Source organism: Xiphias gladius, chromosome 4 (genome assembly GCF_016859285.1).
Source record: "Xiphias gladius isolate SHS-SW01 ecotype Sanya breed wild chromosome 4, ASM1685928v1, whole genome shotgun sequence".
Classification (NCBI taxonomy): Eukaryota; Metazoa; Chordata; class Actinopteri; order Istiophoriformes; family Xiphiidae; genus Xiphias; species Xiphias gladius.
This window is the reverse complement of record NC_053403.1, coordinates 7,194,480-7,222,420: the sequence shown is the minus strand read 5'-3', so window position 1 is coordinate 7,222,420 and position 27,941 is coordinate 7,194,480. Positions and strand designations below refer to the sequence as shown.

The 27,941-nt window shown below is 41.6% G+C and overlaps 2 protein-coding genes across 10 annotated transcripts; one reads left to right on the top strand and one right to left on the bottom strand.

The window, feature by feature from the left end:
- Window positions 1–66: 66 nt before the first annotated feature.
- On the bottom strand, window positions 67–12,253 carry max (myc associated factor X). 9 transcript variants are annotated; one of them, XM_040125459.1, is made up of 5 exons: window positions 12,029–12,252; window positions 11,712–11,738; window positions 3,854–4,012; window positions 2,293–2,428; window positions 67–1,675 (listed from the first exon to the last, which is right to left on the bottom strand). In XM_040125459.1, the coding sequence occupies exons 1-5, from the start codon at window positions 12,062–12,064 to the stop codon at window positions 1,488–1,490; spliced, it is 546 nt and encodes a 181-aa protein (XP_039981393.1). In that variant the 5' UTR covers window positions 12,065–12,252; the 3' UTR covers window positions 67–1,487. The 9 variants fall into 9 exon arrangements, with proteins under 9 accessions (XP_039981393.1, XP_039981395.1, XP_039981396.1 ...); XM_040125461.1 differs by having other exon boundaries at window positions 2,293–2,431; window positions 3,887–4,012; window positions 12,029–12,250; XM_040125462.1 differs by having other exon boundaries at window positions 3,887–4,012; window positions 12,029–12,250.
- A 6,587-nt stretch (window positions 12,254–18,840) lies between these two features.
- Window positions 18,841–27,836, top strand: slc10a1 (solute carrier family 10 member 1). Its single transcript, XM_040125829.1, has 7 exons — window positions 18,841–19,059; window positions 19,177–19,263; window positions 20,119–20,231; window positions 22,911–23,115; window positions 24,126–24,304; window positions 24,783–24,982; window positions 27,687–27,836. The coding sequence occupies exons 1-7, from the start codon at window positions 18,841–18,843 to the stop codon at window positions 27,746–27,748; spliced, it is 1,065 nt and encodes a 354-aa protein (XP_039981763.1). The 3' UTR covers window positions 27,749–27,836.
- The last annotated feature ends 105 nt before the right edge of the window (window positions 27,837–27,941 follow it).

The window sequence follows — 27,941 nt, the reverse complement described above, 5'->3', positions numbered from 1 at the left end:
GTCGTGCTTTCAATGCTTAACATTTTAACCCTTTGGTCTTGCAGCCAACAAACCACAAGGAGCGTGTTAAAGGATAAAATAGTTTATTTTATAGTCTCATAGTAAAGGTAGGCCTCAACTTGCAAGACAATTGTTGGCAGTATGTACAACATACTTGTAATTTCCATGGAATGGAATCGGACAAACAAAGACCTATTACACTAATTATATCCTCCTAAATGGAAATAAAATGGAAACAATATACATACACACACGTTTTTCCTAGACACGCAAAATGCTTCCTTTTTTCCTTGGGGGGATTCAGCAACATTGATTTTTACTGTGTAAAGCACAACACATTGACAGGGACTTGTTTCGCTTCCTTGTACTGCAAAAGACAGGAGCTACCTTTTGACATTCAATACCTATTATCATACCCTTAAGGAAAACTACAAGTGACAAATTGGCATTTTCCCATGACTTGTGAGATAACTACAAAATGCATAACACATTTTTGAACTTGAAAACATCCAATCAACGCTTCTTATAATATATAAAACGAGATGCCTAACGTATTCAGCCACCTAAAGTCATTCACTACTTCAAGCTAAAGGACAAAATACGATACAAGTTTAGGAATATTCTCCTTCAAAACATCAATTTCAACAAAGGAGTCATGTTTTCTTTCTTTTTTTAATCTTGTGTTAACAAACATGTCAGGCAGAAAACATCTGCAATCCAGTGGGCCTGAGGTGGGTATCACTTTAACATTTGCTTCAAAGCGTCTTCACATTCTTTAGTGGAAAAAGTAAGCTACAAATGTTTGTTTTTTTTATTATTTTAAAAAGGTAAACTTCTTCTCCAGGACCATTTATCTAGGTGTGTGTGTGTAAATTCTAAACAGGTTTTTATCAAGAATAACAAAATAAACAAAAAAAACAAAAAAACAAACAAAAAAAAATATATATAATATAGCAGTGCTAGGAGGAGTACGCCTGGCGCACCCCCCCACCCCCCCCAAACAACACAGGTAGGAGGAGGGGCTTTATTGAGGGTACAAAAAAAGCATCAAGTCCTTAAGTAGCCAAGCTGCCTCTTTTTGGGTTTTGGACTGCTGACGTTGCTAGAGGGGGAATACCAATGACGCAGAACCAGAGAAAAGAGAGAGGGATGGGAAGGGGAAAAAACCTGAAGCTCTCTAGATGTACTGAAGCAGTCGTCCTCCACCCCGCTAGCTTCCTCCCTCCTGTTCGCGGAGATCAGGTGGTACGAGAGGACTGTGATGGCGGTGTGAGGAGGTTTGAGGGGTCATGAGTCTCCAGTGCGAGCCCACCCAGAGATGGAGGAGAGAGAACGAGGACGACGGTAAGGGAGGCCGGTGGTGGTGGTTGTTGGCATGAGGGGGGAGGGTTCAATGAGCCTCGAGAGCTTTGAAGGCTGCGTTTCCTCTCACCCTCCCTTGTGCTCCGCCACCTCGACCTTACGCCAGGTTTTAGCTGCTCGGCTTTCTAGCTGGCCTCCACGCGCAGCTTCTTCCTGTTGGGCGGCTCCTCGGCCTCTGACTCGGAGCTGGAGTCGGAGCCTCCGTCGAACGCTGACACCGCGCTGCCTTTGGGGTTGGTGTACAGGCTGCTGTCAGACGACGAGTAGCTGGCCTGGAGCTGGGCTGAGCCCTTCACCTTCTCCAGAGCACGGACTGCATGGACAGACACAACAAACGCGGATGCAGACAGAAGGTGAGGAAGAGACACAAGTGGATTTCAAAATGATTTAGTCAGAGGAAAATCAGGCCGGGGACACATTACTTGGCTGTCCTTACAAGGCCCAGTCAAACCAGGAAATCTGTGCTGTTGACAGATTACAAGCAGTCTTGACGGCGCTGACCTTCGAAGAGATGCAGATAACCAGAGAATCCAACATGGACGAAGCCAAGACATTAGTTCTGTCTCACCATCCATTCTTATAGAACCCAGCTAACCCTGAGTGGGAAGCAATTTCAACAGAGATTTCTTCTTCGCACCCGCTTTGCCACAAACGAAAACTTGCCCAAATCAACAGGACCGCGCCAGACGTCGCAGCAGAATTTTGCCGTGCCACGTTCTGGTGTAACTCGACCCGTACAGGTAACTTAACTCACGCACCCTTTTGGCTGAATTGTAACAAAAGCCTCAAACTAGCAGTTTCCGACTTTGAAATTAAATTCCGGAAAAACAAAATTACAGGTACAAGCAGTAAAAAACCTCGTGTAAAGTGTCCTCCAGCCTGAGGGAGAAAATGATGGCGAAACAGTGTGAAATCCAGCTGTGTTGTTACCTTGCTGCTCCAGCAGTGCGTTCTGCCTCTTCAGGTCGTCGATGTCCTGCTGGTGCGTGTGATTTTTTCGCCTCATGTACTGGATGTACTCTGTGGCTTTGTCTAGGATTTGAGCTCGAGACGCCTGTTTGGTAGACTGCTGTTAGTGACACATGCAAAAATTGAAGCAATGACGCAAGTATACAGAGTCCTTATCACATTTCTAACACAAAAATTCATGCTCATGTCATGATGCTACACAGACTGGTGACTGCAGGAGACTACGGGAAAAGCTAAGACTAGGCTGTTTGTTTCTGCATGGCTTGCCTTCTCTTAACCTCTCAAAATCTTCAAGTACTTCAATCTGACATCCACGGGGCTAGGTCGTGACCCTGAGACAGTATTGTCACGTTGCTCGCCTCGATTACACCAAACAAAACTACCGCTGCAGCCTGTTAGTAGACTGCAAATCAGCTCCGTAATGTTCAGGGACGACGGACATTATCTGACAAACATTTGCAAGATCGCTGATTGACGCAGCATTGCTGTTATGCTTCTTTAGTCCAATTGGTGAGGCCGCTCACTGACTTAACACATACTAATGCCAATTCTTCACCCAAAGTTCTGTATTAATATCAAAACCAGGATTTCCAGCAGTGTTTTATTTCCTCTGAAGTCTGGCGAATGTTGTTTGACACTGGCCTAAGCAGAGGTCTGCGGTCCACTGAGTGCATTTTCTACTTTTTTTTTTATTGATTTATCTGCCAATTATTCTCTTTGGTAATTGGTTTAGTCTATAAAAAGGTCAGAAAAGATACTACATTTGAAATGCACATCGCAATTTTGACCAGTCATCGAACGCCAGTTTTTCTAGGTACTCAGCAGTCTTCGATACATGGGGCTAAAAATGCATTTCAGTGTGTATCGAGAAAGTATCGAGGCTCCATACCCAGCCCTAATGTTCACTGCTTCTACTCTGCTTCCTCTCACCAGAAACAATACAGCGTTTCAAAACAGAGCTATAATAGCAGTGTGGTCATGGGAAGAGAGGTGGGGGTCGAGGTCTGAGGCAGCTGTAACCAAACACTTCATACAAATTATGAGCAAAAGTCCCTCACAGCATCTCGTAAGCCCCCGCCCTTCATGCTGTGAGAGAGCCTCGAACTGGTCTTATAGGGGAAAATAAAACACAATGTGCCCAGTTACTGAACCCGCTCCAAGTGCTCTCAGTGTCATGGATGTCAAAACAGGAAGAGAGCAACAAAATTTCCCCATAATAACTTCCTGACACAGGTCCAAGTATTTAGACTGCATCACTGTCTTGCTGCTGCCAATCTGCACTCTTCCGCCATCTGCCCTCCTCCCAGTACAACTATTTCCGTCCACTGACACGCACATATTAAGCAAGTGAAGACATCTGCATCTCTGAATATTCACCCAAAAAAAAAAAAAAATCATTAAAATTACCTCATGGTACAAATGCTCTCATCCCTAAATCTTCTTAAAAGTACATTTCATACTGAACACAAATACAAACATCTTAGCAAACACATTTAAAATACAAGAATAAAAATGATCTTACATGACTGTGATGATCATTGCCTGGAGGACTTACACTCTGAGCTTTACCAACCTTTTCTCCCTGCAGGGCGGGCACCGAGTCCCGGAGGCTGTGAAAGCTGTCTTTGATGTGGTCCCTACGCTTGCGCTCCAGCGCATTGTGGTGTGCCCGTTTGTCTGCCTGCAATGACAAGAGTCACAAGGCCTTCAGCCTGGCAGCAGAGCAGCATGGGTAAGAGGACAGTGGGTGTTCAAGCCGCCGGTGGTCAAACCTACACAAACCGCTCTGCTGCCAAGTCCCAGTCTGCCTTCACAGCAAGAACAACACTGTCTTTGTAGTAATTATCATTCAAACCAAAAAAAAAAAAAATATATATATATATATATATATATATTCAGCTTTATTTTTTAGCCACCTTATGAGAGGTGAACGACGACGACCAGCTAGTATCTGACTTTTAAGAAGAGGCCAACATTAACAAGATGACATTACGGCTCCAACTAACGATTATTTTCATCATCGATTAATCTGCCAATTATTCTCTCAATTAATTGCTCTCTCTATAATAAAATACTAAAACATTCCCACCATAAATTCCTAATGCTCAAGGTGGCATCTACAAATGTCCTGTTCTGTCCAGCCAACACTCCAACATGCAAAGATATTCAGTTTACAATCACATAAGACAGTAATGCAAAACCTGATGGGGAAAAAAAGATATGTGATTCATTTTCTGACTTTCAAATAGTCAACTGATGGTTGAGTACAGCTACAGATGACACACTGATCTCACACTACTGTCTGTCAGTTTCATGTCAACAAAAGCTCATCCTCAAAGTTATTATTCTTGGTTGGAGAATATTTGAAATTAAGCTGCAGTTTTAAACAAAACCTCGACAAAAGAAGTCGTAACTAATGTACATCTGAGCTGTCCTTGGAGCAGTTATTGAGTTTTGAAGATAAAACCTGTCTTTTGAAGTAGACATCAGGTCTTAACATACTATCATGGGTTCTTGTGGTAGTTTAAAAAAAACAAAAACAAAACAGTTACTGACATGGATACCATTATGTGGCATAGACCTTCTGAAGTCAGTGAGTCAGCTAAACAACCGAGATGGGAAAAAAATCATCATCTTGCTGCAAATGCCGCTGTATTTTAGTTGTTGTTGGTGAGGGAAATTTCACTTTTAAAAGCACGTTGGAAAACTGCAACACTGCAGCAGCAGAACTGTCAGAAATGAACAAAGTCTAGACATTAAGATACAAGTTACCAAAGTCCAAAGTGACACCTTAATATTCTTTAAAGTTGTTTAAAAAAAAAAAAAAAAAAGTCATATGAAAATGTCAAGACCAGGCAAATCCTTATTATTACATTTGTGAAGCTGCAACTAGCAAATATTCCATATGTTTCCTAGAGGAACCAGAGAACACTTGGACCATGTATTTCAACCAAGGCTGCACAATCAAAATAAATTTAAATTATCACAGAAAACCTCTTACACTTTTGTATCTACACTGATATACAAATAGTAATAAGAAAACCACGGAATAAACACGCACTTTTTTCTCATTCAATTAATGAAAAAAATCTAAAATGTCTAATCTCACAGTGTTAGAAATGAATTTCCTGCATCACTTTAGTTTAAAGCCAAACCAAAAACTAATCAAACATTTCTTGGCATCAACTATACATGCAACAAACTTCGGTAAAACCCTTAACGTTTTTGGGATATCCTGCTAAGAGACACGCACAACTCATAATTAACCAACTTGGTAGACATGAAGACAAATAATCAATCATCTGCAATGTCACTGATTAATTTTCTGTTGTGGCAACAAGGTCAACAAACTGTAAGAAAAAGCTACTGTAAAGTTCAGTTCTAATCGCTAGTAGCTGCTGCATTATGTGACCATTTGTCCGTGACCAGATCAAAGTCAAGATGCTCGGATGGGATGAGAGCTGGGCGGACGACAACAGCAGATCCTGGATGAGGATTACACCGACTGAATTAAAAAAACAGCACAGTGACCAACAAAGGCCTCGTGAAATGCAGCGTTTTTGTGTAGTTATCATTGGATATTTGCTTTTTGTAGTCTAAGATTCAGGGTTTGTAAGGAGTAAAATGTAGCTCAATGATGTGCAGAAGTGTTTCGTTTCTGTACTGAACATTCATCTTCTCTGGTCTGCCCTGTACTTTCTAAATTACACAGCTTCAATCATATGACTTCCCGTGCACGGGGCCAAATTCATGGTTAGTTTCAGGCTGCCGTACCGAATCAAACTCCACGTTTTTCATGTCTTCTCCCAAGTTTTTAAAAATAACTGACTTAATTCTCATCGTATACATCATCAATTGACATGCAGAGGCTCATGTAACAGCATCCAACAGGCTGCAAATTTCAACCACACATTTGCATTCTAATGAGACTGTAAAGACGTAAGATGGCTGCCATAATCACATGGCCAGGGCCGGGCAGGAGATCAGTTTGCTGCCTGCAGTTCAACCTGTTTTTAGGCCAAACCATCGCGGCCTCCAATCACATCTGATTACGGACTAATCCACGCTGTCATTAGATCCTGTATGCTCAACTTATCATCTTGCTTCATACACCTCCAACAAACCAAAAGGCCTGGATTTAAATATTAGCTACGTAACAGCAGGGTGATGCAAGTGGTCACGACATTGCATCAGGCCGAATGGGAGACAAATTACAAGTCATGTGGTCTGGCATCATCTGACTCCTTTTGTCCATGGATCACAACGAAAACCAAACTCGCCACGAGTGAGACAGCACGCAGGTTAAAACAAGCCTTCACTGTGTCATAGGTTCGTTGGGAGGGACATCGTGTAAGGCGTGACTCAAGGACTACCCTTTATAACACACAGAAGAAAAACATCCTGCTGAAGTCGTTGACCATTCAACTGGTTAGCGCTTTAATGTGAAGAAACAGGAAGTGACCAAAGCCTACAGTATAAACTATCACCCAAGATGTCACACAAATGAAACTGAAACCGTAGTAACAACCATTAATTGAAATTCGCTGCACATTCTCCAAAATGTCTGTCTTGTGAGTAATCTGGCTGGCATGGTGACAGCTGCTCCTGCGGCACAAAAGCAACAAACCATCCAGGAGACACAAATCCACCAGGACCACGTGCTTCCTCGTATCATACAAACAGCCACTGAGAGGCGTGCCTCCAATCACGCTATTAACCCTGGCATAAACATATGACTGGTATCGATGGCATGTGCAACAAGTCTCACGCCCATTTTCATATGCAGGGTTACTGTGAAAAGAAAGTAGGTTCAGAAACTTACGCATTGCTGATTTCCTTATCCAACGAGTCTGGGAGAGAATATTAAAACCTTGAATACACTTCTGACTTTGCTTCTATTGCGGAGTCATCAATCTCAAAGTTGCAGTTAGCATAAAACATCTGCATTTTCAAGTTGTGTAAAAGTTTGGCGACACACACTACGCACAGATAATTTTAGAAGTGTGTGAACATCAGCTTAAAAGTATGACTTGTTTTAACTCTTAAATTTTTTTTGTTTTGTCATTAGGCATTGAAAATGAATTAGGATCCAGGGATCTACTCAGGCAAGACTCCCTGGAGTCGCTCCATCTACAATTACTAGGCAGTTTGAGCCATTAAGTGCCCCGGGTCATATAAATAAACTCTTGCCTATTAGCCAATTTACTACTTCTAACACTCCAATAAAGAAAATAAGGTGAATAAGGTGAAATCATCCAATCATTTTTAATCCAATAATGACATAAAGCTGAATTTTGGGTTTTATAGATTTCAACTATTCTTGCTCTTGCTCAGCATTTTTCTATTTAGTGAAATAATGTAATATAACTACAGGGTCTGCTGCAGTATTTTATAGTGGAGATGAGTCAACTCGCCTGAGATAACGACCACCTTCATTAGCAAAAAAAAAATAAAATTTTTTTTTAAAAATTGTGTACATTTTTATAAAATTAAACATTAGATTTTATGGAAAAGGGCCAAGGTTATGTTTCACACAGCACAGGCTACATATTTTATCATGTTTATTGGTTTAAATTTAAAATTTTTTATATATATTATATAAAATCAAAATTATATATAGAATATTTATCTTAACCTTAATGTATTGACTTGAAGTTGGTGTGCAGTATGATTGACGGTGTCTACCATTTTACTGTATAGATTCTGATTCATCTTAATTGAGTAATTGTGAGATGAGTGAGATTTTTCCTTACTTTCTAGTACAGTTGAGGATTATGAATAAACTCCTAAATCTACGTAGATGTAACTTTATATCACAATATCAATATGAATAACAGTATAGTAAATGCTCTGTAAAATCAAATTTAAAACCGTTGGAAGGATAAAATTAACAGACAGGATTGTCTGTTTCTGGCTGATCCAGAGAATTAAATCGCTAAAAAACCAACACATATAATTACATAAAAATCAAGTACTTCCTTAAAGCTTTACGTCTTAATGATTTGCAACAATGCCAATACGCCCTGAGAAATTAGACGCATAGATACAGCAGCAAAACAACTGATGGGTCTCCCAGTATATACTGTCACAATGCCCAACCCTACTTCTTAAAATTCTGTAAATTTCCAAGCTAACCCATTACTAGAAATTGAAGTATTTTTACATATATTTCAGACTAATGTAGCAAAATTTTATTGCATTTGAGTTTTAAGAACTCACAAACTGTAAGAACAAACTGAACTACAACCATATAAGTCATGAGAGCCAATGACCAAAGGTTCACTGATATAAAACTGGCTTTAAATGCAGCTAGCAGTACTCAGAAATGCTGCAGTGCCTTCCTTGCTATATGGTACGTGCTATCTGAGTAGTTAAGCACAGCAGCCATGAAAAACAGGTGTCCAATTACCTTACCTGCAACCATTATCAGATCATCATAAAACCGATACCTTTTACTGGCAGCCAAAAAGGGCAAGTCAGCTGAGCTGCTCCCTCCATTCTATTCATACCTGACCACGACACATTGCATAACTGCTCCAGGTGCCGAGTGGAGGAGCTGGTACCTGCCGCTTCCCAGCTACTGATGGTCATCTCACATTCTCAGCATGAAAGCCTACAATTTCTGTCTGGCTGGTGGAGATCATCGACAACCTTCTTGCACAAATAACTTGTGGAAACACAAATAAACCAGTTGCTCCCACCGGCAAATGAGACCAGTGTTGCAAAAATAAAATATAAAGTGTAAAATAAACGACATGTTCTTTCCAACTTTGAAGCTAAATTCAAGAAGAGCTGCAAATACCACAAACTTTTTTTTTTTTTTTTTTAAATCACTTTAACTACCAGTTATTTTCTTAGTTAACTGTTTGGTCTATAAATTGTCAGAAAAAAAAAAAACTTCCATCACAGGGTCTCAGAGTGCATGGCAACATATTCAGATGTCCTGTTTTGTCCGACTAACAATTTACAATTATATAAAACAAAGAAAAGCAGCAAATCCCCACATTGGAGAATCTAAGCCCGTAGATTTTTGCCAACTTTACTTTAAAAGAAAAAAACAAAACAAAAAAACTAGCAATTATCAAAATGGTTGCCCATAAAGTTTCTTGTATTTTTACCTCTACAAATCAGGCTCAACATATGACACAATGTGGACTATATGTTAAAGTCTTTGGTGCTCGGCGCCCGTTTCACCTTTTAACTAGTCAGTCGGTCTCTTCACTCACCAAGTAAGACATCTACAGACAACAGACCCACTGTCTACATTTGGAAACCCTTTCAATGTCTGCCACACTCTACCCACAATCAGTGTTTAAAGACATTTTTTCCTTATGTGCTTGAAAGGTTCACTGGTTTTTCGCTTTTATATGGAAGTCACAAGTTGTGGAATTTAAGAGCTGCAGTTTTAAATTTTAACTTTCGTTATCAGCAGTGTCTTAACAAGCCGTAGGCAGTGAAAGTTTAAGCCGGTTGCTGTTGATTTCACCAGCCATGACTACTGTCGGTAGTAAATTTACTCAGCTGAAGCTAATTAATGTTAATTCTGCGAGAAGCCAGAACCACAAAAAAGAAATCCTGGTTCCTGCCTGGTTTACAGGCTCTCTGTAGCCACTGTTGGTGAATTTGTGCATGGCTAATGATGGTCTTGTGGCAGAAGAAACACCGCTCTATATCATTTCTGATGTACGAAACAACAGGGTTTTTTTTTCTTTTTGCTGTTTCTAAAAGACCAACAGTCTTTTTCTACATAAACAATCTAGGTGAGCTGAATAGTTGTGGAGCGTAAATGACAGACATCTTGTGAACAGCTGGCCAGTACGCCGCTGAATATAGTATTTGAGTCATGTCAAGTATACCACTAATGTAATAGCTTAATGAATCAGAGCAAAATGTATTAATTTTTCTAGAGAAAACTACACACGTTTAGTTCAAAGTTGAATCTTCTCTACCTAACTGCTCTGATTTTATTAAAATAAGTTAGTGATTAGTGTTGGTGAAATCCTGTTTGATGCAGACCACAAATAACGGGCCGTGGTTTAATTTGTGGAAGGGAATCACAATTTTAAATAGCAATGTTTGACAGCAAAATCGTTCAGCCTTATTTGTGCTTTGTCTTATGTGCAAATTTTAAGGCCACATTCTCAGTCATTCGGGACAAAATGTGCAGTGTTGGAAGCAGCTGTCTGACTCTCAGAGGCACACACAGCTCTAAGGACATACATATTTATGCTTATAGCTTATGTAATCGAGTTAAATGACACTAACTGATCTGAAATCAGGTTTGAGGCTCTCATGTGGCCCTTCAATTGGGCTGATGACTGCTTTGAAGCAAGAAGGCCTGAGGTCTGTTGGAGGTCACCAGCATTAAAGCTCTTGTCTACCTTTATATCGCTAATGTATATTCTAAAATTTAAGACTAGAGCCCTAAATGGTTTTTCTGCATTTAAATTGCGGCTATCCGACTGGAGGCAAGACGTCGTGCTGTGCAGCCTGTGCATTAACCAAGTCGTGCAGGGTGTTTTTTTTTTTTTTTTTCTCCCTTCCCTCGCCGGTATGCGATGCAGCTATACGTCATTCATTTAGGCTGCCAGCCCTTTAGTGGCCTGTAGAGAGAAGATGGCTCTAATCACTGGCTGCAACACAGGAAAACATCCCGCGGCACCCCTTCCTGACACGAAGGCTCGTCCGAGATGCAGGCGCGGCCGCCGCCGCTCCACACATGCCTACAGCCCCCCGTGCCCCTTTGCCGCTAACGTCCTCGCCGCGGATGCAGCGCAAAATGTAAGCGGTCCCTCTTTACCGAGATGACCTAGATGTATAATTTGCAAATCACGAGCGGAATCCCCGTGGCGTGAAATGCACCGCCGGCGGAAAACGACTCGGAGCGACTAACCGGCTACTAACTCGCACAAAAACTAGCTTTGGGAAAAAAAAAAAATACACATGCAACAATAAAAGGCCTTTACAGCGGGATAAACATTTAGTGTAAATATAGATGTGTCACCGTCTCCCTATGGCCGCGTACACACAGGATGGGGGATACCCTGCAATGCACTACCAACGCCGATGCCGAGGAACAATCGCGGCACAATTAGAAATGCACGGGTAACTAGTTCAGCGCTGTAGAAAATAGACGGAAAGTTGCTGTGCACAAATTGTTAAATTAGGTCATACATTTTAGGCTGAGAGCAGCACTTTCACGACCTCTTCGAAGTAACGTCAACCATCCACAGTGCAATCTTACCAATCGATTAAATACTAAAAAAATAAATAAATAAATTAAAAAAAAAAAAAAAAAGATTGTGATGGATGAATTAACTTTGCAAACAACAGTGAGACATTTCTCGACAGTGGACAAATCCCCCCCCAGCATTACGCACCACAGAGTGATATCTCGGTGATTCTTCCTGCAAAGAAACAGAACAAAAAGTACAATTGTAGCCATAACTGTTCTGCAATTCTCACTGTTTCTCTGAGGTTACTAGAAACTAAAATAATTTAGCAGATTAACAATGCTCTGAGGCAAGACAGGCTAGTGCTGCTTATTGATTAACAAGAATCCCGACAAAAATACTTCTCACAGAAAAGCAACGCTAGCCAGCCTGCTGGTAGCTAACGCTAGCTGGGCAGCTAGTTCAGTTAAATCGCCAGCCAGCAAAATAACATCCTTAAAAAAGCGAAAAGTGGCCATACTCACGTCACTATCGACTTCGATGTCATCGTTATCACTCATTCTTCGATAAAATAGTCTAGTTTAAAGGGACGGGAGGCTAAAAAAACAACATGAATCGGTTTAGCACCGAGCGGCGCTCCAACAGTCAGACTGCTAACAGTTCACGTTCTGTTTAGACGGAACCGAAGTGGATTCTACCGTCTCCACGTGACTACACTACACACACAAGCCAGCCGATGCGTACCACGCATGCGCCACACCCAGGGGGGCGTCCGGGAATCGTAGTTGCTGTGTGCGGTTTTTCTGCGTATCATTTTAAAAAAACCGATACATTCTCGAAGGATTTTTAATGCAGACATGTATAAGGAGGCATCTTTGACAAGCGATGAGCCGAGCAAACATTAGCAAGCGGCTTTAATATTATTTAAACAGAACGCTAAGTTTATTCATAAACTACAACATCCAAGAGTCGTTGAGCTTGCTTGTGACATCACAACGTCTTTTTTTTCTTCAGCGGCGTTATGGGAATTGTAGTTTGAGTCGTTTTTGTATGTCAGTGGGGCTAGACAGGGCCATGGCTGAGACACGTGGATTTTAAGAATACACTCAAGACACACGAACTCAACACACACACACACACACACACACACACACACACACGCTCGGGTCCAGTTACACCAGCCTACACATATGCACAAATGAGGTGATTCCCAACTCTTATCCCTTAAAAAGCAGCCCTATTTATTTATTTTTATTCGATTTTTTTTTTTTTTCTTTTTCACTCACAGTCTGAACTGGTCTAATAGCAACTGTAGAACTGAAATGACTAGTCCACTGAATGATCAGCTGAGCCACAGAAAGTTAATCTGCAACTATTTTGATATATATAATTAATTGTTTAGGTAATTTTCAAGAAATAATAGCAAAAATTCACTGGTTCAAGCTCCTAAAATGTGAATATTTTGTGGTTTTCTTAGTCTAGTCCTGAATATCTTTAGATTTTGGACTGTTGGCCAGAAAAATATTTTACTGGACATTTATCACTATTTTTAAACATTTCATAGACTAAATGACTAATTGATTGAACACTAAAATAATCAGTAGACTAATTTATAATGAAAATAATCATTTGTTTCTAAGCATCTGACATACATTCGTTATGATGCAAAATTCAGTAACCAGTCACCACAATGCACATCTATTTTAGACTAGACTATTTTATATCACTGGTGGGGAAAATAAATAAATAAAACTATGTTATGTAGTGTGGGGGTGGGTCACAGGACAAATTGAAAATAATCTGCTCTAGTGCTTCCTTTTTCACAAAATTGTGCTGTAGATAAGGAGCTTACACCGGGGATTATTTTGCGCTGCAACAGTGGATCAGTCAATGTGTAAAAAACAAGCCGGGAGCAGCCTCATCCATTCCCCCGGCGGGTCAAGAGGCCACAGCAGCTGCAGGCGACACCCAGCCCTCCACCGCCCTCCCTGCAGAAACGGGGCTTTAGACCTGCACTGACCTCCATCCTGGCATCTCCTCCTCTACCTTTAAGCCGGTCTGGATCTGGATCATCCCCCATTCTGTCTTAACCTTTGTTTCCAGTCCTTCTCTGCCACTTTTGCCCCTCATCCACCATTATATAGAATTACACTGTATGTCCCGCAGCAGCAGAGCCAAACAGGGTCACCCAGAAATATGGTCGCCAACTGTATAGCCTATTTAAAGGATGATAACACAATCGGGCTTTAATAATGCATCCGCTGCAGCGAGGCCTCTCCGTCTTTATGGATGACAGCAAGGAAACATTTAGCTGTATTTGTGCACAACAATCACATTTGAATTAACCCCAGGGATGGGTAATGTTACAGGAAAAATATGGGCTCACTGAAACCGAGATTTTTCTCATCTGTCTTCTTGCCACACCCTTAATGCTATTCCCCCCAGGCCTGAGCTGAGTTATGAAGTGTTTTTAGCGCCATTTCAGCCCATAATATTCAGGCTGCAGGGAGCTCAAACATTGATTAGCTGTGGCTGAGTCTGGAGGAGGAAAAAGTGGTAAAAAAAATCCAGGCATGTGAAGCACTGGGCTGTAATTATAGTTAGAGAGGCTGACCAGTCCAGGCAGAGACTCCCTCCCCTCCCCCTATGTCCTTACAGGGCCAGCCTGTTAAACCATTAAAAATGCCCTCCTTTTGTCCCTTTCCAGCATATTGCAGACTACACGAAGGGGCCCCAGTATGCAGTCACCATTAGAGATTTTTTTTTTGTTTTTGTTTTTTTTGTTCTTGCCGTTGCTGTCATTGCATGACTTATCAAAGGGAGGGGAGTGGTGCACTGTAAGAGACACCATTAGATGAAGGGTAGAGTAGTTTCACTATGCCAGTTAAGTGCCCTGGATGAGTGGAATGTAGTTTCCAGAGCAGTTCGCGAGATCTGGTCTATTAACTGCGTAGCGTTAACATTTAAAAAACACCTTCAGTCAGACGTATTCACAGTAATGTAGCCGACAAGTGATCAATATATCCAATGTTTTGTGTCTTGAATAGAAACACAAACTTTGTGGTAGATTCAAACCAAAAAAAAGAAAACTGACACAATTAAGTACAGTCACAACCATCACTTTGCCTTGTAAGACTGTAGGATTTATTGAGGTATAAACTACGATACATTATCTTTATGATTTACGGTAAATAAAATTAAAGTTTCGAAAAAGGACTTACTCTACATTATTTCAGATACTTGCTTCAGTATAAGTTTTATAATTTTTTTTCTCATTGCTATTTGTATGATCTTCGAGAAAATGACCTTTACACGTGGATGGATTACTGAGCGGGCCCAGGGGTCATGGGGCCCCTGGACCAGAGCCTCTGTTTTAACTGTTAATATTCCTCGTTGGAGAGTCCATCAAAAAACTACAAAGACACGCGTAACGACCACGGAAAGACGCAAAATAAAGAGACACTTTATTTTAAAATACACCATGCTTAAAAATCCAGTGATGGACATTTACAGTGCTGTGATACTTTGATAAACTCGATGCGTAAATTTTATACAGATGTAGTTTTTTTCGCTATAGATTTTGAGAGTGAAATTAGAACAATGAGGTTTTGTGTTACGAGTTTTGCAGGTTGAAACTCCGTTGTCTGAACTGAGCCAACGCATTAAAAACTGTGTTGTTGCTGATATGTCCAGTTTTTTTCTAGCGTCTTTAGATTTTACATGCTTAAAGAATGCTACTCATGATGTTTTAGTGGAGGAGCATTGGACTAGTCTACTCTGCACTACTCTGCTTTATGCTTTTAAATCCTACTTACATGTGCCTTTTTATATTGTTTTGTGTGGGGTTTTTTTTTAATATCTTGTCTTAATGCCTTTTATGTCTTATGTAAAGCACTCTGAATTGTTGAAAGGTGATATATAAATAAACGCATCTTTATTTTGTTATGACCACAGAGGAAGACAAACCCGTTGTGCAGAGACTTATTTATTTATTTAACTTTTCATCCAGACTTGTAATGACTCATCATGATTATCCATCAACAAGTCAAACAGAATGAAGTCGGCGCAGTGTTTCCACCAAAAGAGCCCTTTGAGATATTTACAGTGTGGGGTGGTGACTTGGTGGCTTTTTAGCAGATGCCAGTCGCTGGTCCAACTCCCTCACTCCCTCTCAACTCTCCCTCCTGCCTCCTACAACGTCGTCGATCTCATCGCGCGGAGGCGCGCTCTTTTCCAAAAATGCCATTTCCAAACCCCTATCAGCACTGCTTGGGTTTTTTTGTCTATTGGTTACCAACCTTTGTCCTCTGACGTACCCCCATAAGCTCAAGTGCCCCTTCATCGACACCACGTGTCAAGTTACAAATGTGTTTATCTGACTTTAAACATACAAGACAGAGTAGTGGCGATCACAGTGATCCTGGAGTTGTCAGTGTTTAGGTTTAGCTCCTTGTTTGTTAGGTTCGGACAGCTGTGCGTTTGCTCTACTACCGCCTGGAGGGGCAGAGGTTGGATGTTTTTACCACTCACCCATGTCTTCGAGCAACCTATTTGGACCTTTCTGCTGGACTGCCAAGCACTTTTCACACACTCTCAATGGCAGGACATGATGTTCAGATGGTACAGCGGAGTTAGGCTGGTGGGAAATGTACAGGGTTGGGTTTATTGTAGCTGATGGTTTATTGGTAATAGATCAGCCTCACACCAATCTATAACCATATTTTTGTGTTTATTTTACTCCTGTCAAATGAGCTGAGCTACTCCACAATTTTTCCACACACATCTGGTTAAGAATCACCGATGTAGTGCCGCTACCTTTGTCGAACGTTAGGTACAGGACGACCGGCTCTGTGGCCAACACGTAGCTACATGGATGAGTTCAGTCTTCCATTCATCCAACCTCGGCCTCTGACGATTCTGCGGTCTCGTCAGCAACAGCCGAGTCGCCCCGCTCATGAAAGCCATCAAGAACCTTGGCATGAGATTTGGAGCTACAATCTGTGGACTGTATGTAATTTGTCATCATGTGCAGAGTTTGTTCTTGGCAAAAGCTAATCTGATTGGCTGGCAGAAATGTTGTCGCCAACAGGCGAGATGATAACATCAGGAGCTCACGTAGATGTAAAGCAAGACTGTACGATCAGATCATTCATTTGTGTTTTTAATGCTCCGCTCTTGACAAGTGCTGAGGCCTTTTTTGGCACCAAACGGTCATTTTAAGTCGACCTTCTGTAAATAATAAACCAAAAACTAGCATGTAAGCCTTTCTTTTGTTTAGTCATCAGTAAAAGCAAAACTGCTGTATGTTTGTTCCACCAGTGGTTTTCTATTATGAAATGTAATGAAGCTTGCAGCCTGCTGGGGCCGCTCTCAAGACTTTGATGTTATGCTTTGTTTGACAAAGAAAAGTTTAATCTCTTTGACCTTTTCCTTACTTCTAACTTTCTAATTTTAAAGCAGAAACAGTTGCCTCACAGTTGTAGCAGATAAGGACAAACAACGTGGATTATACTCTCACAGGGGCAGAGATGATAATTTAGATATTCTTCTCTTCTTCGCTACGACTCGTTGTGGCGACTAGTAAACAAATCCAAGAGAAAGCATTCAAAGAGCTTTGTGGAATGTCCACAGGATCTTCCCCTGAGATTTCCACACTGCAGACTCTCGTGCAGACGTCCGTCCTTCCTCACACAAATTTGCCCTAAAGAGGATAACTTGAAGTCAACATTAAAAAAAAAAAAAAAAAAGTTCTCTTCGGATGTTTCTGATGGATTCTCAGAAACACACAGTGAAATAAATTAAAGACTTGGTGGCAACTTAAAAAAAAAAAAAAAAAAAAATGGTTCCCGGCCTTAGCTACTGAGCAACATTGTGCCTATAATCCGAATTATGTTTTGGAAGTTTTATTTAAATGATCACAGTGCCAACCAAAAGTGCTTCAGCGATGACACACCGCAACAAAAGGACGCTTTCTGATCCTCTAAAACCAGACATATTTGTTGGATATTGGTTGATTTATCCTGCTTTTTCTTTGGATAAAGTCCGAACTGATAAGCTGTCCTGGTGCAGAAGTCAACTGTGCACTAGATGGCACTTCTGCACAACCAGTAGCCCTGGTGTGTCGTTTATGATTGACAAAAAAAAGACAATGGCAACACACGAGGAGTTGATTTTGTGTCAGAGAGAAGAGAAGAGAGAAGAGAGGGAACCTCTGGACCAACAGGTGATACAATGTATGAAATATAGCTGAAAACATAACTGTCAGTCTTACACTTAAAGCAGATATAAGTGTTTGTTTCTGAAAAAATCTATTTTTGGGTTTTACTTCTACTCTGTGCAAAATGACCTCTAAGAAAAGGTGTGCAATTCTCACCTACAGCACAGTCAAGAAATTGGTCTGCAGTTGTTAGACACATTCATGAAGCTCTGTGGTCTTTTAGTGTTTTTTTTGTTTTTGTTTGTTTTTTATATCTGTTTTCTTTTTATGGGTGCAAAATAGATATGAGAAATCCTGCGAAAGTAATTTGCCTGCACACAGCATGTGATCATGCCTGTAGGGAGGATGTGGTTGTCAACCCTGGTGATGCAGGTAAACTTGGCGCCGAAGCACAAAAGGAGAGCGAGGTTTGAAGAAAAAGAGGAAAAAATGCCACGTGAATGCACAGATTAAACAGATTTAAGTGACTTTCTGCAGAAATGTGGTGTCTCTGCTTTGTCATAAGGTTTTAAACACCTTTCTGGTTCAATCTCAACCAATGTAAAATTATAAACGTAAGCAAGGAGTAGGTTTAAGCAAATCGAGAAAACATTTGTGACTTTTATTTTGGTGGAAATTACCCAGGTGGATTTGGAAAAGGCTTAATCAGACACCAACAGCAGGATACACACTTTATAGATTGCATGTTTTACGATTGCTGCTAATATGTTTCAAACTACAGTCCGAAGCTGCACATGGAATATTAGGTTAAAGGTTCTCAGGACCATATAATTTGTACTATGAACTGAAAGACTATGCTCACTATGATCCCCGATCTTGCCTGATGTAGCGTGAGCAGGCTTATCAACGCGACGGTGACATTTCTGATGGTTGAAGATAGTGTGTATGAAATGTCCATGGAATAGCCGCCAGTGTTCGGATAACAGTTGCAGACTGTGGAAATGAGAAAAAACGGTGAAGCTCGAAGAAACCCTTCCGTGATGTTAAAATGATTGTGGTTGGATTCCACCTGACTTTATTTCCTGCCACACAATCTGTTTTCCGATCTCTCTGTCTGTCAGTGTTTGTGTCCGCTGGTGTTTGAAGATTCCCACTCAGTGCCCCGTGTGCCGCTCCGACATGGAAGGCGCCACGGACTACGCAGCTAATCTGTTTTCTGATCCCGATTTGGGGCAAAACGACAGTCTCTCGTTCAACACGACGGCTGCTAACACCAGCTCTGTTTACACGGCTATTATATCCCCGGTGATGGACAAAACCATCAACATACTTTTGATAATCGCCGTATTCATCACCATGGTTTCACTGGGATGCACCATGGAGGTGTCCAAGATCAAGGTGACTTCGGAGACACTCGGTTCATACATAATCATCGGTTTAATGTACATTATGTTAAGGATAGAGACAGTCTTGATGATCACTTTTACACTAAAACATCTTTCCCCCTCTCTCCAGCGCCACATAGTGAAGCCTAAGGGGGTGGCGATAGCAGTGCTGGCCCAGTATGGTGTCATGCCTCTCACAGCCTTTTGCTTAGCTAAGGTTGGTATTGCTGCTTAGTTCTGGTAGTTAAAATGACGAACACTTTATTTCACTATTCAGGAAGCATGTGAGTCCTCCTGCAGTCTGAAAGAATGTAAACCCTTATACTGATTTAAACAACATGAATGCTTTTGAATATATTCAAACTGATCAATACATCTTATTATACAGTATATGACATTATATATGATGTGTTTACCAATGTAGAGGTGTTATTTGTTCGTTTGAATGTATTTTTTTAACAGGGAAAATAGCAAAGTAATGTTAAGTATTGATGGTTCCACAATAGACTCGGGGGAAATTGTGATGGTATTTTTTTTAAAAATTTCGTACATTTTATACTCTAAGGGATTAGTCGATCCATCAAAAAGAAATACCCATAAATGAACTGACAGTGAAAACCATTGTTAGTTGCAGCCCTGATGTTTAGAAAAACGATGGGCCCGGACTAGTAAAAACCTTTTCTTTTTGGCAGATTTCTTACAGTTCCACAAAGTGAGGAGAAAGGAGCAGTAAAATAGCACATTAATGAAACAAGAAAAAAAAAGGAGTGAGTTACACCAACGGACTGTATAAAAACCTAATGCAGATGAAATAGGCTGAGGAATCAGGAATCGCTCAAAAATCGATAAACGGCGAAACATTTACAACAAATAACAAAAATCTGGCGAAATTACAAAAAGACAGTGGTTGTGGGAGAAGACCTGTCAGGGATTATATGTAGTGTGAGCTGTTATTTATATATGTTCAATTTATTTGTTCACATGATTACTGATTTCACTATTAGACATTGACATTTAGACATTGTGATCAGTGATAGACTCTGGTATCGGTGAGATGTTCGTGTTGTTTCAGGTGTTCCAGCTGGCCGAAATGACGGCTGTGGTGGTCCTGATCTGTGGCTGCTGTCCCGGGGGAAGTCTCTCCAACCTCCTGGCTCTGGCCCTGCAGGGGGACATGAACCTCAGGTGCGCACGTGAGCCACTTGGCGTTGACGAAACGAATATGCTCCAGAAATGTCACCGGACGTGATTAAGGCTCGAGTGAACACCCTTAGCTGAACCTTTTGAGAGCTTAGTAGCAGATCGGGAAAGGCTTTGGAGGGTCACATTGCATTATAGGCACGTTAAGTCACAGTTCAAGTGCACTCGAGTAGCTTGTATAATAAGATGCAAAAAGAGTGGAATTTGGGACAATGACAGTCACCCAAAATTACTTTTTGATTGGCATCCTCATTCAGGTGTCGGCGAACCCTTTGCTGTAGTTCTTAACTGCTGCGTTTCGTGTGAAATGAATGGGAGCGATTGTGCTCCAGGCATAGAGCTCAGTCCGTGGATAGACTGGCGACGGCGTGAGATGACATTGATTGTCAGCAGCCTTGCACCTTCATATCAAGGCGGGAGATCGTCTCTGTCGAAGGAGTGTCCCCCTTGAAATGACGGATGAAGTGGTACCCTGCAGACAAGCGGAAATTTCGCAGCCAGCATTAGACAACTGAACGTCCCACGGCCTGCAGTTCCCTCAGCGCGGGGACCGGGGCAGTGTGATCCCAATGATCGCCCAGAAACTTGTCGATTTCAGAGTCTGATTAATCCGACTTTTGATCTTTGCTGATTTCTTTGGAGTGTGTGGAGAAATCCGCATGTCAGATAACGGTCAATTATACTTTGAGTGCTGATAGAAATCTTAAACCTTAAAGGTTCACCCAAATCACTAAAACACATTTCCCACCTAACCCAAGTGGTATCCATGCAGATATGTTTTAGTTTTATGTGTCAAGGTAAATGTAAGCGCAATGTAAAGGAAAGACTCGTGTTTCTGTCGGTCAAAGCACTGGAAAATGACGTTCGCAGAGCTCAATAGTGACCCTGCCAGACAAAATGTCCCACTTTCTCTAGATGATCCACAGACCTCACTGTGAGCGGATTTATTGGAGGTAAATACCAAACAATAGAAAACAAAACCGAAACTCTTCGCATGGAATGAAATGACTAGTGTGAAAACGTGTGGTTTTGTGATTTTGCTGAACTGACCCTTTAAAGTAAAAGTGCAACAACCTCGGCCCGTTTGCTAGCACTTGCTTTCATGCGGCTGCAGTTAATGGCATTGAGCTAATCATTGATCATCCTGTGATCAGATTACCAGTGGAACAATTCCTATCATTATTAGAGTTGAATGGCCCGCAGGTCATCACCAGTCTGATCATAAAGCTATCATATTATGATCACAATTACGTGATACTGAACCCCTTCACTCTCAGACCCATCGCCTCATTAGGTGTCTCCTTCACAAAGGTCCGTACACTGCGGTGGCGCGTCACTCGGGACACTCCTGCTCTATCTGATCTCCGAGGATCTTATCTGGCCCCTCAGCTGCGAAGCGTAGACAGCCACGGGCATTAATGAAGGCACTAATGACTACAACAGACTCAAGTATTGATTAAAACAGGTTGTTTCGGCCATTGCTATAGTTTCTGCATCATTTAACAAAATACTTGAAAGAGAAAGGATCATTTGTTGAAAACAACCCCCTCAGTATCATCGTTAACCTCACCAACTTTGGTGTAGATGAGGAAAAGTAAACCTGTCACCAAATATCATGTTTGGAGACAAAAAAAAAAAGAGTCATAATACCATCATTTTTCAGAGCAAATGTGCAGGCACAGTCAGCTTCAACAACGACAACCATTTACGGAGTTCATTATTAGATTGTAAAGGTGGCTGTTGCATGTAGTTACACGGCTACTGTCATATAACGGGGCAGTATGAGGGTCATAAACCTTGGGCTGGCGGATAGTCTGTTGCATCTCAGAAAATATTCAACCTGCAATTGATAAGTCTAAGGCCCCGCCAGCGGCCCATGGAGGCTTCAGTTTTCATTACTCTTTACAATATAAAAGATGGACAGAACTGGACAGAGCTGACGCCATATAGTCCAAAAAAATACCAAGTAAGACCTCAGAATATCCGTGGAGAGTTCCAGATGAAAAGTGCTTATCCTGTAGGCAAACTCAAGGGAGTGTAAATGTGCTTGAAACTAAAGGTAGTTCTCGCTAAGTCTCAGAGAAGGTAAATCAAGGCACATCTTTAAAACGCATCTCAAAACCCGTTTGTTCTCTTTGCTCTTCTCATACAGTCTCTTACACAGTCTCCTTCTGTTTACGTAATGTACCGTCTTTGCCCTTTTCTTCATCTGTAAAGCAAAATGTTACTCAGTTTCCTTGCTTGCTTGCAAATTTTTGTCCGGATAGTTGAGGGGGTCATTAAAAAACTTTAGGAATCATGAACATCCCCCATAAATTTCCTGAATCTGGGGGGATCATAAATTATCGGGGAACTACAAATACCCTCACCACTTTTTTTTTGGCAAACTGGCCAGTATATGTTGAAATATAGTAGTGTGCGCTGCACCAAAGTGTTGGACGTACAAGTCCGGATAACTTTGCCGTGCCCTGGCAATGAAATCCAATCGAAACTGTGTTGATTTCTGTTGAGAAAATCCAGCAGGAGGCGTTTTTTTTTTTTTTTTTTCTTCCTGCAACCGCAACAGAATTCCACCCAGTAAGTTAGCCTGCCCAAGACTGGACTACGCATTTCTCACCATCAGCTCATGAACCTGTTACATTCGCTTCCCTGTCTTCCCCTCAGTATTGTGATGACTTCCTGCTCCACGGTGCTGGCTTTGGGCATGATGCCCCTGCTGCTCTACCTCTACTGCCAGGGTTTCAGTAACCTGCAGAATGCCGTGCCCTACGTCGACATCATCATATCGCTCATCATGATCATCATACCCTGCGGAGTCGGCGTCCTCATCAACTGCTACAGGCCGCAGTTCGCCAAGACCATCACAAAGGTCAGGGCGTACGCAAGAGGGTCAGAGGGTTGAATAGATGAGACGAAAAGATAGGTAGATTGATCAATTAGTAAACAGGCAGAAATGTATCTACAGGGCACAACATTATGACCATGTTCTCATAATGTCCTCCACAATTCAGCAAAGAACCTTTGTTGGGTACCACTCCCCATCTCTCTCTTGCTTCATTTGCTGTCAGTTATCTGCTGTCTAATAAAGAAATTAATCTAAATTCATCTACATTATGGTAACTTACTAACTGTTTAAGTAATATATCAAGCAAAAATGCCAAAAATGTGCTGTTTCCTGCTTCTCAAGTGTAAGGCTTTGCTGATTTGAAGATTTTTGGGATCAAACAAAAGCTGATCAAACAAAACAAGCAATTTGAAGACATCATAAAAAATTATTCTAAAAAAAAGTCATGGAAATAATCAACCAAAACTAACTTGAGCGCCCAGTCTGTGGCACACAGATAAAGATATTAAAAGCAGGTCACAAATGTATAATTTCACTTTTTAAAAAGGCCCAGTAATTTCCTTAAAAAAGCTGGTCCCTGTGTTTTTTGAGAACACTTCACTCAAACAGGAGTAAATGCTGCTTTTGTTTGGGACTACTTTCAGCTGCGGATGACTACATATTACGTTCCCCCCAGTGAGTATTGCCTGCAGCAAGAAGGTGTGCGCAGGACTGACTCAAAACCAACTACGGTGCCCACGCTCACTTTAACAAAGCGACATGTCACCTAGTGCAGCAGTGAATCTCATTTATGTTTTTAGTGGTTTTTTGGACAACAAATGGAGCTCTGTGGCACAGAGATATGAGGCTTTGGCTACAAAGACAGTTCTTGTGAGCAGGGTCAATTCATTACTAGCTCTGGTGTTTTCATGGGATTCGCCGACAGTAAGAAAACACAGAACATTAACAGACTTATCCTTCAATAAAAGTATAGAAACCAAATAAAAGGCAAACAAATCTACCGTCTGATTTGCTTCCTGTCCTGCTGTTCTCAGGTCGGCCTCACTATGATGATGCTCGCTGTTGTGGCGATCGGCGTCATTGCCAGCATTGCGATCGGGGGCTCCATCCTGACGGTGCTGTCTCCCCCTCTGATGGCCATCGGGGCCCTCATGCCTTTCATAGGCTACACCTTAGGATACATCGTCTCCTCACTCTTCAGACTCAACCAGTCGTAAGTCAGGCATTTCAGGGGCTATTTGGGAACCACGATCTGATAAGGAACCATTTATATAGGGTTTATTTATTGCAATTAATGGCTCTATTTCTGGTTAATTAGTCATTTATTAAGGATTTGTCCATCAGGTATATGCCATTAATAACAACAGCCTTTGAGTTGCCGCTTTGCAAGCACTTGCAATTCATTAGGGAGACCCTTCCGAACCATTAAGTATTCAGTTATAAACGTGACCAACGAATGGTACACAATGTGTAAAATCTCAGTAAATGATTGATTAAGCATCGTGATTGGTAACCATGAATAAATCCATAATTAAAGCCTATAAAGACTTGGAACCGTCACTTGGTTAAATTCAAGCTCTGATGGACAGCGCGACAGGCAGCATTAGTCGTGTCAGGGAATAAGGAGTAATGAGTCTTTCTTCATGTATCCATGACTTATGAATAAATCTGCCCCCCCCCCCCCCTCCCAGGGAGCGGAGGACCGTTGCCATGGAAACAGGCTGTCAGAACATCCAGCTGTGCTCCACCATCGTGAAGATGGCCTTCCCCCCCGAGGTGGTCGGCCCTCTGTTTCTGTTCCCCATGGTCTACCTGTCCTTCCAGCTGGCGGAGGCGGCCGTGCTCATCGTGCTGTTCAGGTGTCACCGGCGGCTCACGCCAAAAGGGAAAGGTAAGACCGACACCGGCTCGTTGAAGGGTTGATGGGATATGAGAACGTGAAGGGGAAAGGGAACTCGGGCCTCTTCATACGTTTTACTGGGGTTGGCTTCATCGCAGCTCACATGCTGTTCAGGAGTTTCGAGCTCAGCTGTGGCGAGGAACAGTGCGGAAAAAAAATGTCCTCGATTCAATCGATCATTAAAAGATAAGCCCGCTGATATTATATATTTTCCTTTTGACAACAGTGACTTGATCCTGCTAACGAATATTATCTGTGCATCCAAAAGCCTGATACAACTTATTCGTCCGTGCCATACAGCTCCATCGTTGTCCAGAAACTCTGAAAAAATACTAGAAAATACTACATACAGCTGAAAATACTCACAAACAAAAAACACGGTTCACTCCGGTTTGACTAATGTTTGCTAAAAACTACAGAGCCCAGCTGTTATCTCTAGTTATTTGGCCTTTTCTGAAATGAATGTTAAGTATTTACTTGTGACCTGTTTTTAAACTTTTACATCTTTAGGCGGAACAACGGAGTCTTGGGCTTGCTGCCACAGACCGAGGGTATTAAGAGAGAGACTAAAGCGCTGTGGCCTTTGGTCTTTTGACGTAATATATGGACTATAACAAAAATGTACAATATATAACATTGCCAGCTTCAAGCTGTAAAATGATTTATCGAGCAAAATTGCAGAACAATTGGTGGTTCCAGAGTCTCAGAAGTGAGAAATTGCTGATTCTTTTGTCCGTTTTATATCATTGTAAATTGAATATATTTCGGTTTTGAACAGCTTGTCTGACAAAACAAGCAATATTCGCCCAGGTTCTGAGAAACTGCGGTGGGTGTTTTTTCATTTGTGACACCGTAACACCACCACCCTTTTACAGACTAAACGATTAATTGCCTGATAAAAAGTAATCGATAATAAAAATAATTGTTGCATTGCAGTCGGACCAAGGAACAGAGGTACGTATTTGCAACACGGAACGGAAAGAGGTGGACAAAATACCAGCAACAAGACATGATGTAGGAAAATTAGGAACAGAGGAATATACACCACATCAGAATCAGCGCTGCAACTAACGATTATTTTCCACATCCAGTAGTCTACCCCTTTTTTTAATCAATTAATCGACTAATCGTTTCGGTCTACAAGATGTCAGAACATTTTCTAAACCCCATGCTGACTTCTTTAAATTGCTTTTAGCGACCACCAGTCAGAAATCCAAAAAATTATTAATTTACTGTCCTATAAGGCAAAGAAGAAAAAGCAGCAAATCTTCACAAGAGAGAAGCTGAAACCAGGTAATATTTGTCATTTTCGCTTGAAAAATAACTGGAACCATTAATCAATGATAAAAAAAAAAAGTTTGCTGATGAATTTTCGAGTGACCATTTCATCTCTCTATATAAAAGAGGGACAGTTAGGAATAGACGCCATTCAGGGTCAAAACGGCGGATTAAAGCCGGTAAGACCTGATAAGGGATGCACTGTTTTCCTAACGCTGCTTGGAGGAGGGCGATGGATGAAATCAGCAGAAACCGTCCCGCGATAAATGACCTCAGCTACAACGGGTTGGATCTGACCTCTCATGGCAGCGTTGGTGCTTGCAACCATTAGGCGCCAAAGGAAGCCTCTCCGGCGAGTGGGCCAGCATGTGCAAGACCACATCCTGCTACGGCATGTCCACAAGGCTGCCGCGACAAAGATCTGTACTGGTACAAAAAAAAAACACCAGTCGGGATCACACACAACCTTCTCGTAAACACAACATCCTCTGCGGCCTCCTCTCTTTCCTGTTTATTTCTACGCTGTCAAACATCCAATGGAGGCGAAAAAAAAAAAAATGGGGGCCAGAAAATATTTTTTTCTAATCTTTCTTTAATATTACTTGGTTAGATTAGAGGAATCGTCTCAGATTCCGGGTATGTACCAACTTTTAGTTCAGTTTTAGTCCAGTATCTTACCGCTGAAATGTGTGATCAACTTGCAGCCTCTGTCACGCCTACGAATGGCTGAATCAACGAGTAAACACTGGCGTTTGTGGAGGCTACTAGGAAGACCCGTGATCCGGTGTTTGCCCTGCACCTAGGAAGGCCTGCACAGTCTGAAATCCAAGAATATTCCACCCTCCTTCCCTCCACATACTGTCATTACCGTGTCGAGCTTTTATTAATGAGGTTTTACAGCATCATACAACCTTATTTCTAACACGTACAATTTCTTTTTTTTTACAAAAGACTCTGGTCCCAGCACTGAGAGAGGATGACTTTGATACTGTATTTCACAGTAAGACTCCACTAGAATCGTGTTTCATTTCGGTTTGCAACACGTGATGAGCCCACTCTGATGTAACTGCAGACTTTAGAAGCCTGAGGCCTCTGTCCAACAAAAAAGGCAGCATCCCAGTATTAAAACAGCAGGCACGGGATTACAACCTGCTACTGACTGGTCTTACTACAGAGAGGGGCTCTAATTATGTTTTCCATACAAGAAACAGTCTTGTCAGCCAACAGTGACTGTTTACGTACAACGCTAATGAGATACATTTTCTGAGGAACTGTAGATAAAATAAAACGTTTAATTCCAGGCTTTTTTGAGGGCCCTCTCGTTTGGGGCCCTGGCTACTTAGCTCCACGATTCCCCTCATCGGTGCACTTTGTGATCGGCTTTCTCCTTCAACCCCCTTTGCTGTGTAACCCGCAGAGACATACCAGCCGGCAACCACCGAAGACAACTTGAAAGAGCCCTCCGAGGCGACGGTATGACGATGTATGGACCCCGGACATCTCCTGAATTTTTTTTTCCCCCCAGTAACGTGGAGTCTTGATGACCAAAGCCTGATGGGAGACCGGACAAAGCCCTGCACTCCACTAAGAGGGCTCCTGCACTACTTGAAACAAGTATATTCTGAAGTGCCAGCTGAAAAGTGGCAAATTTACTTGTAAATGTTTCCTCAAG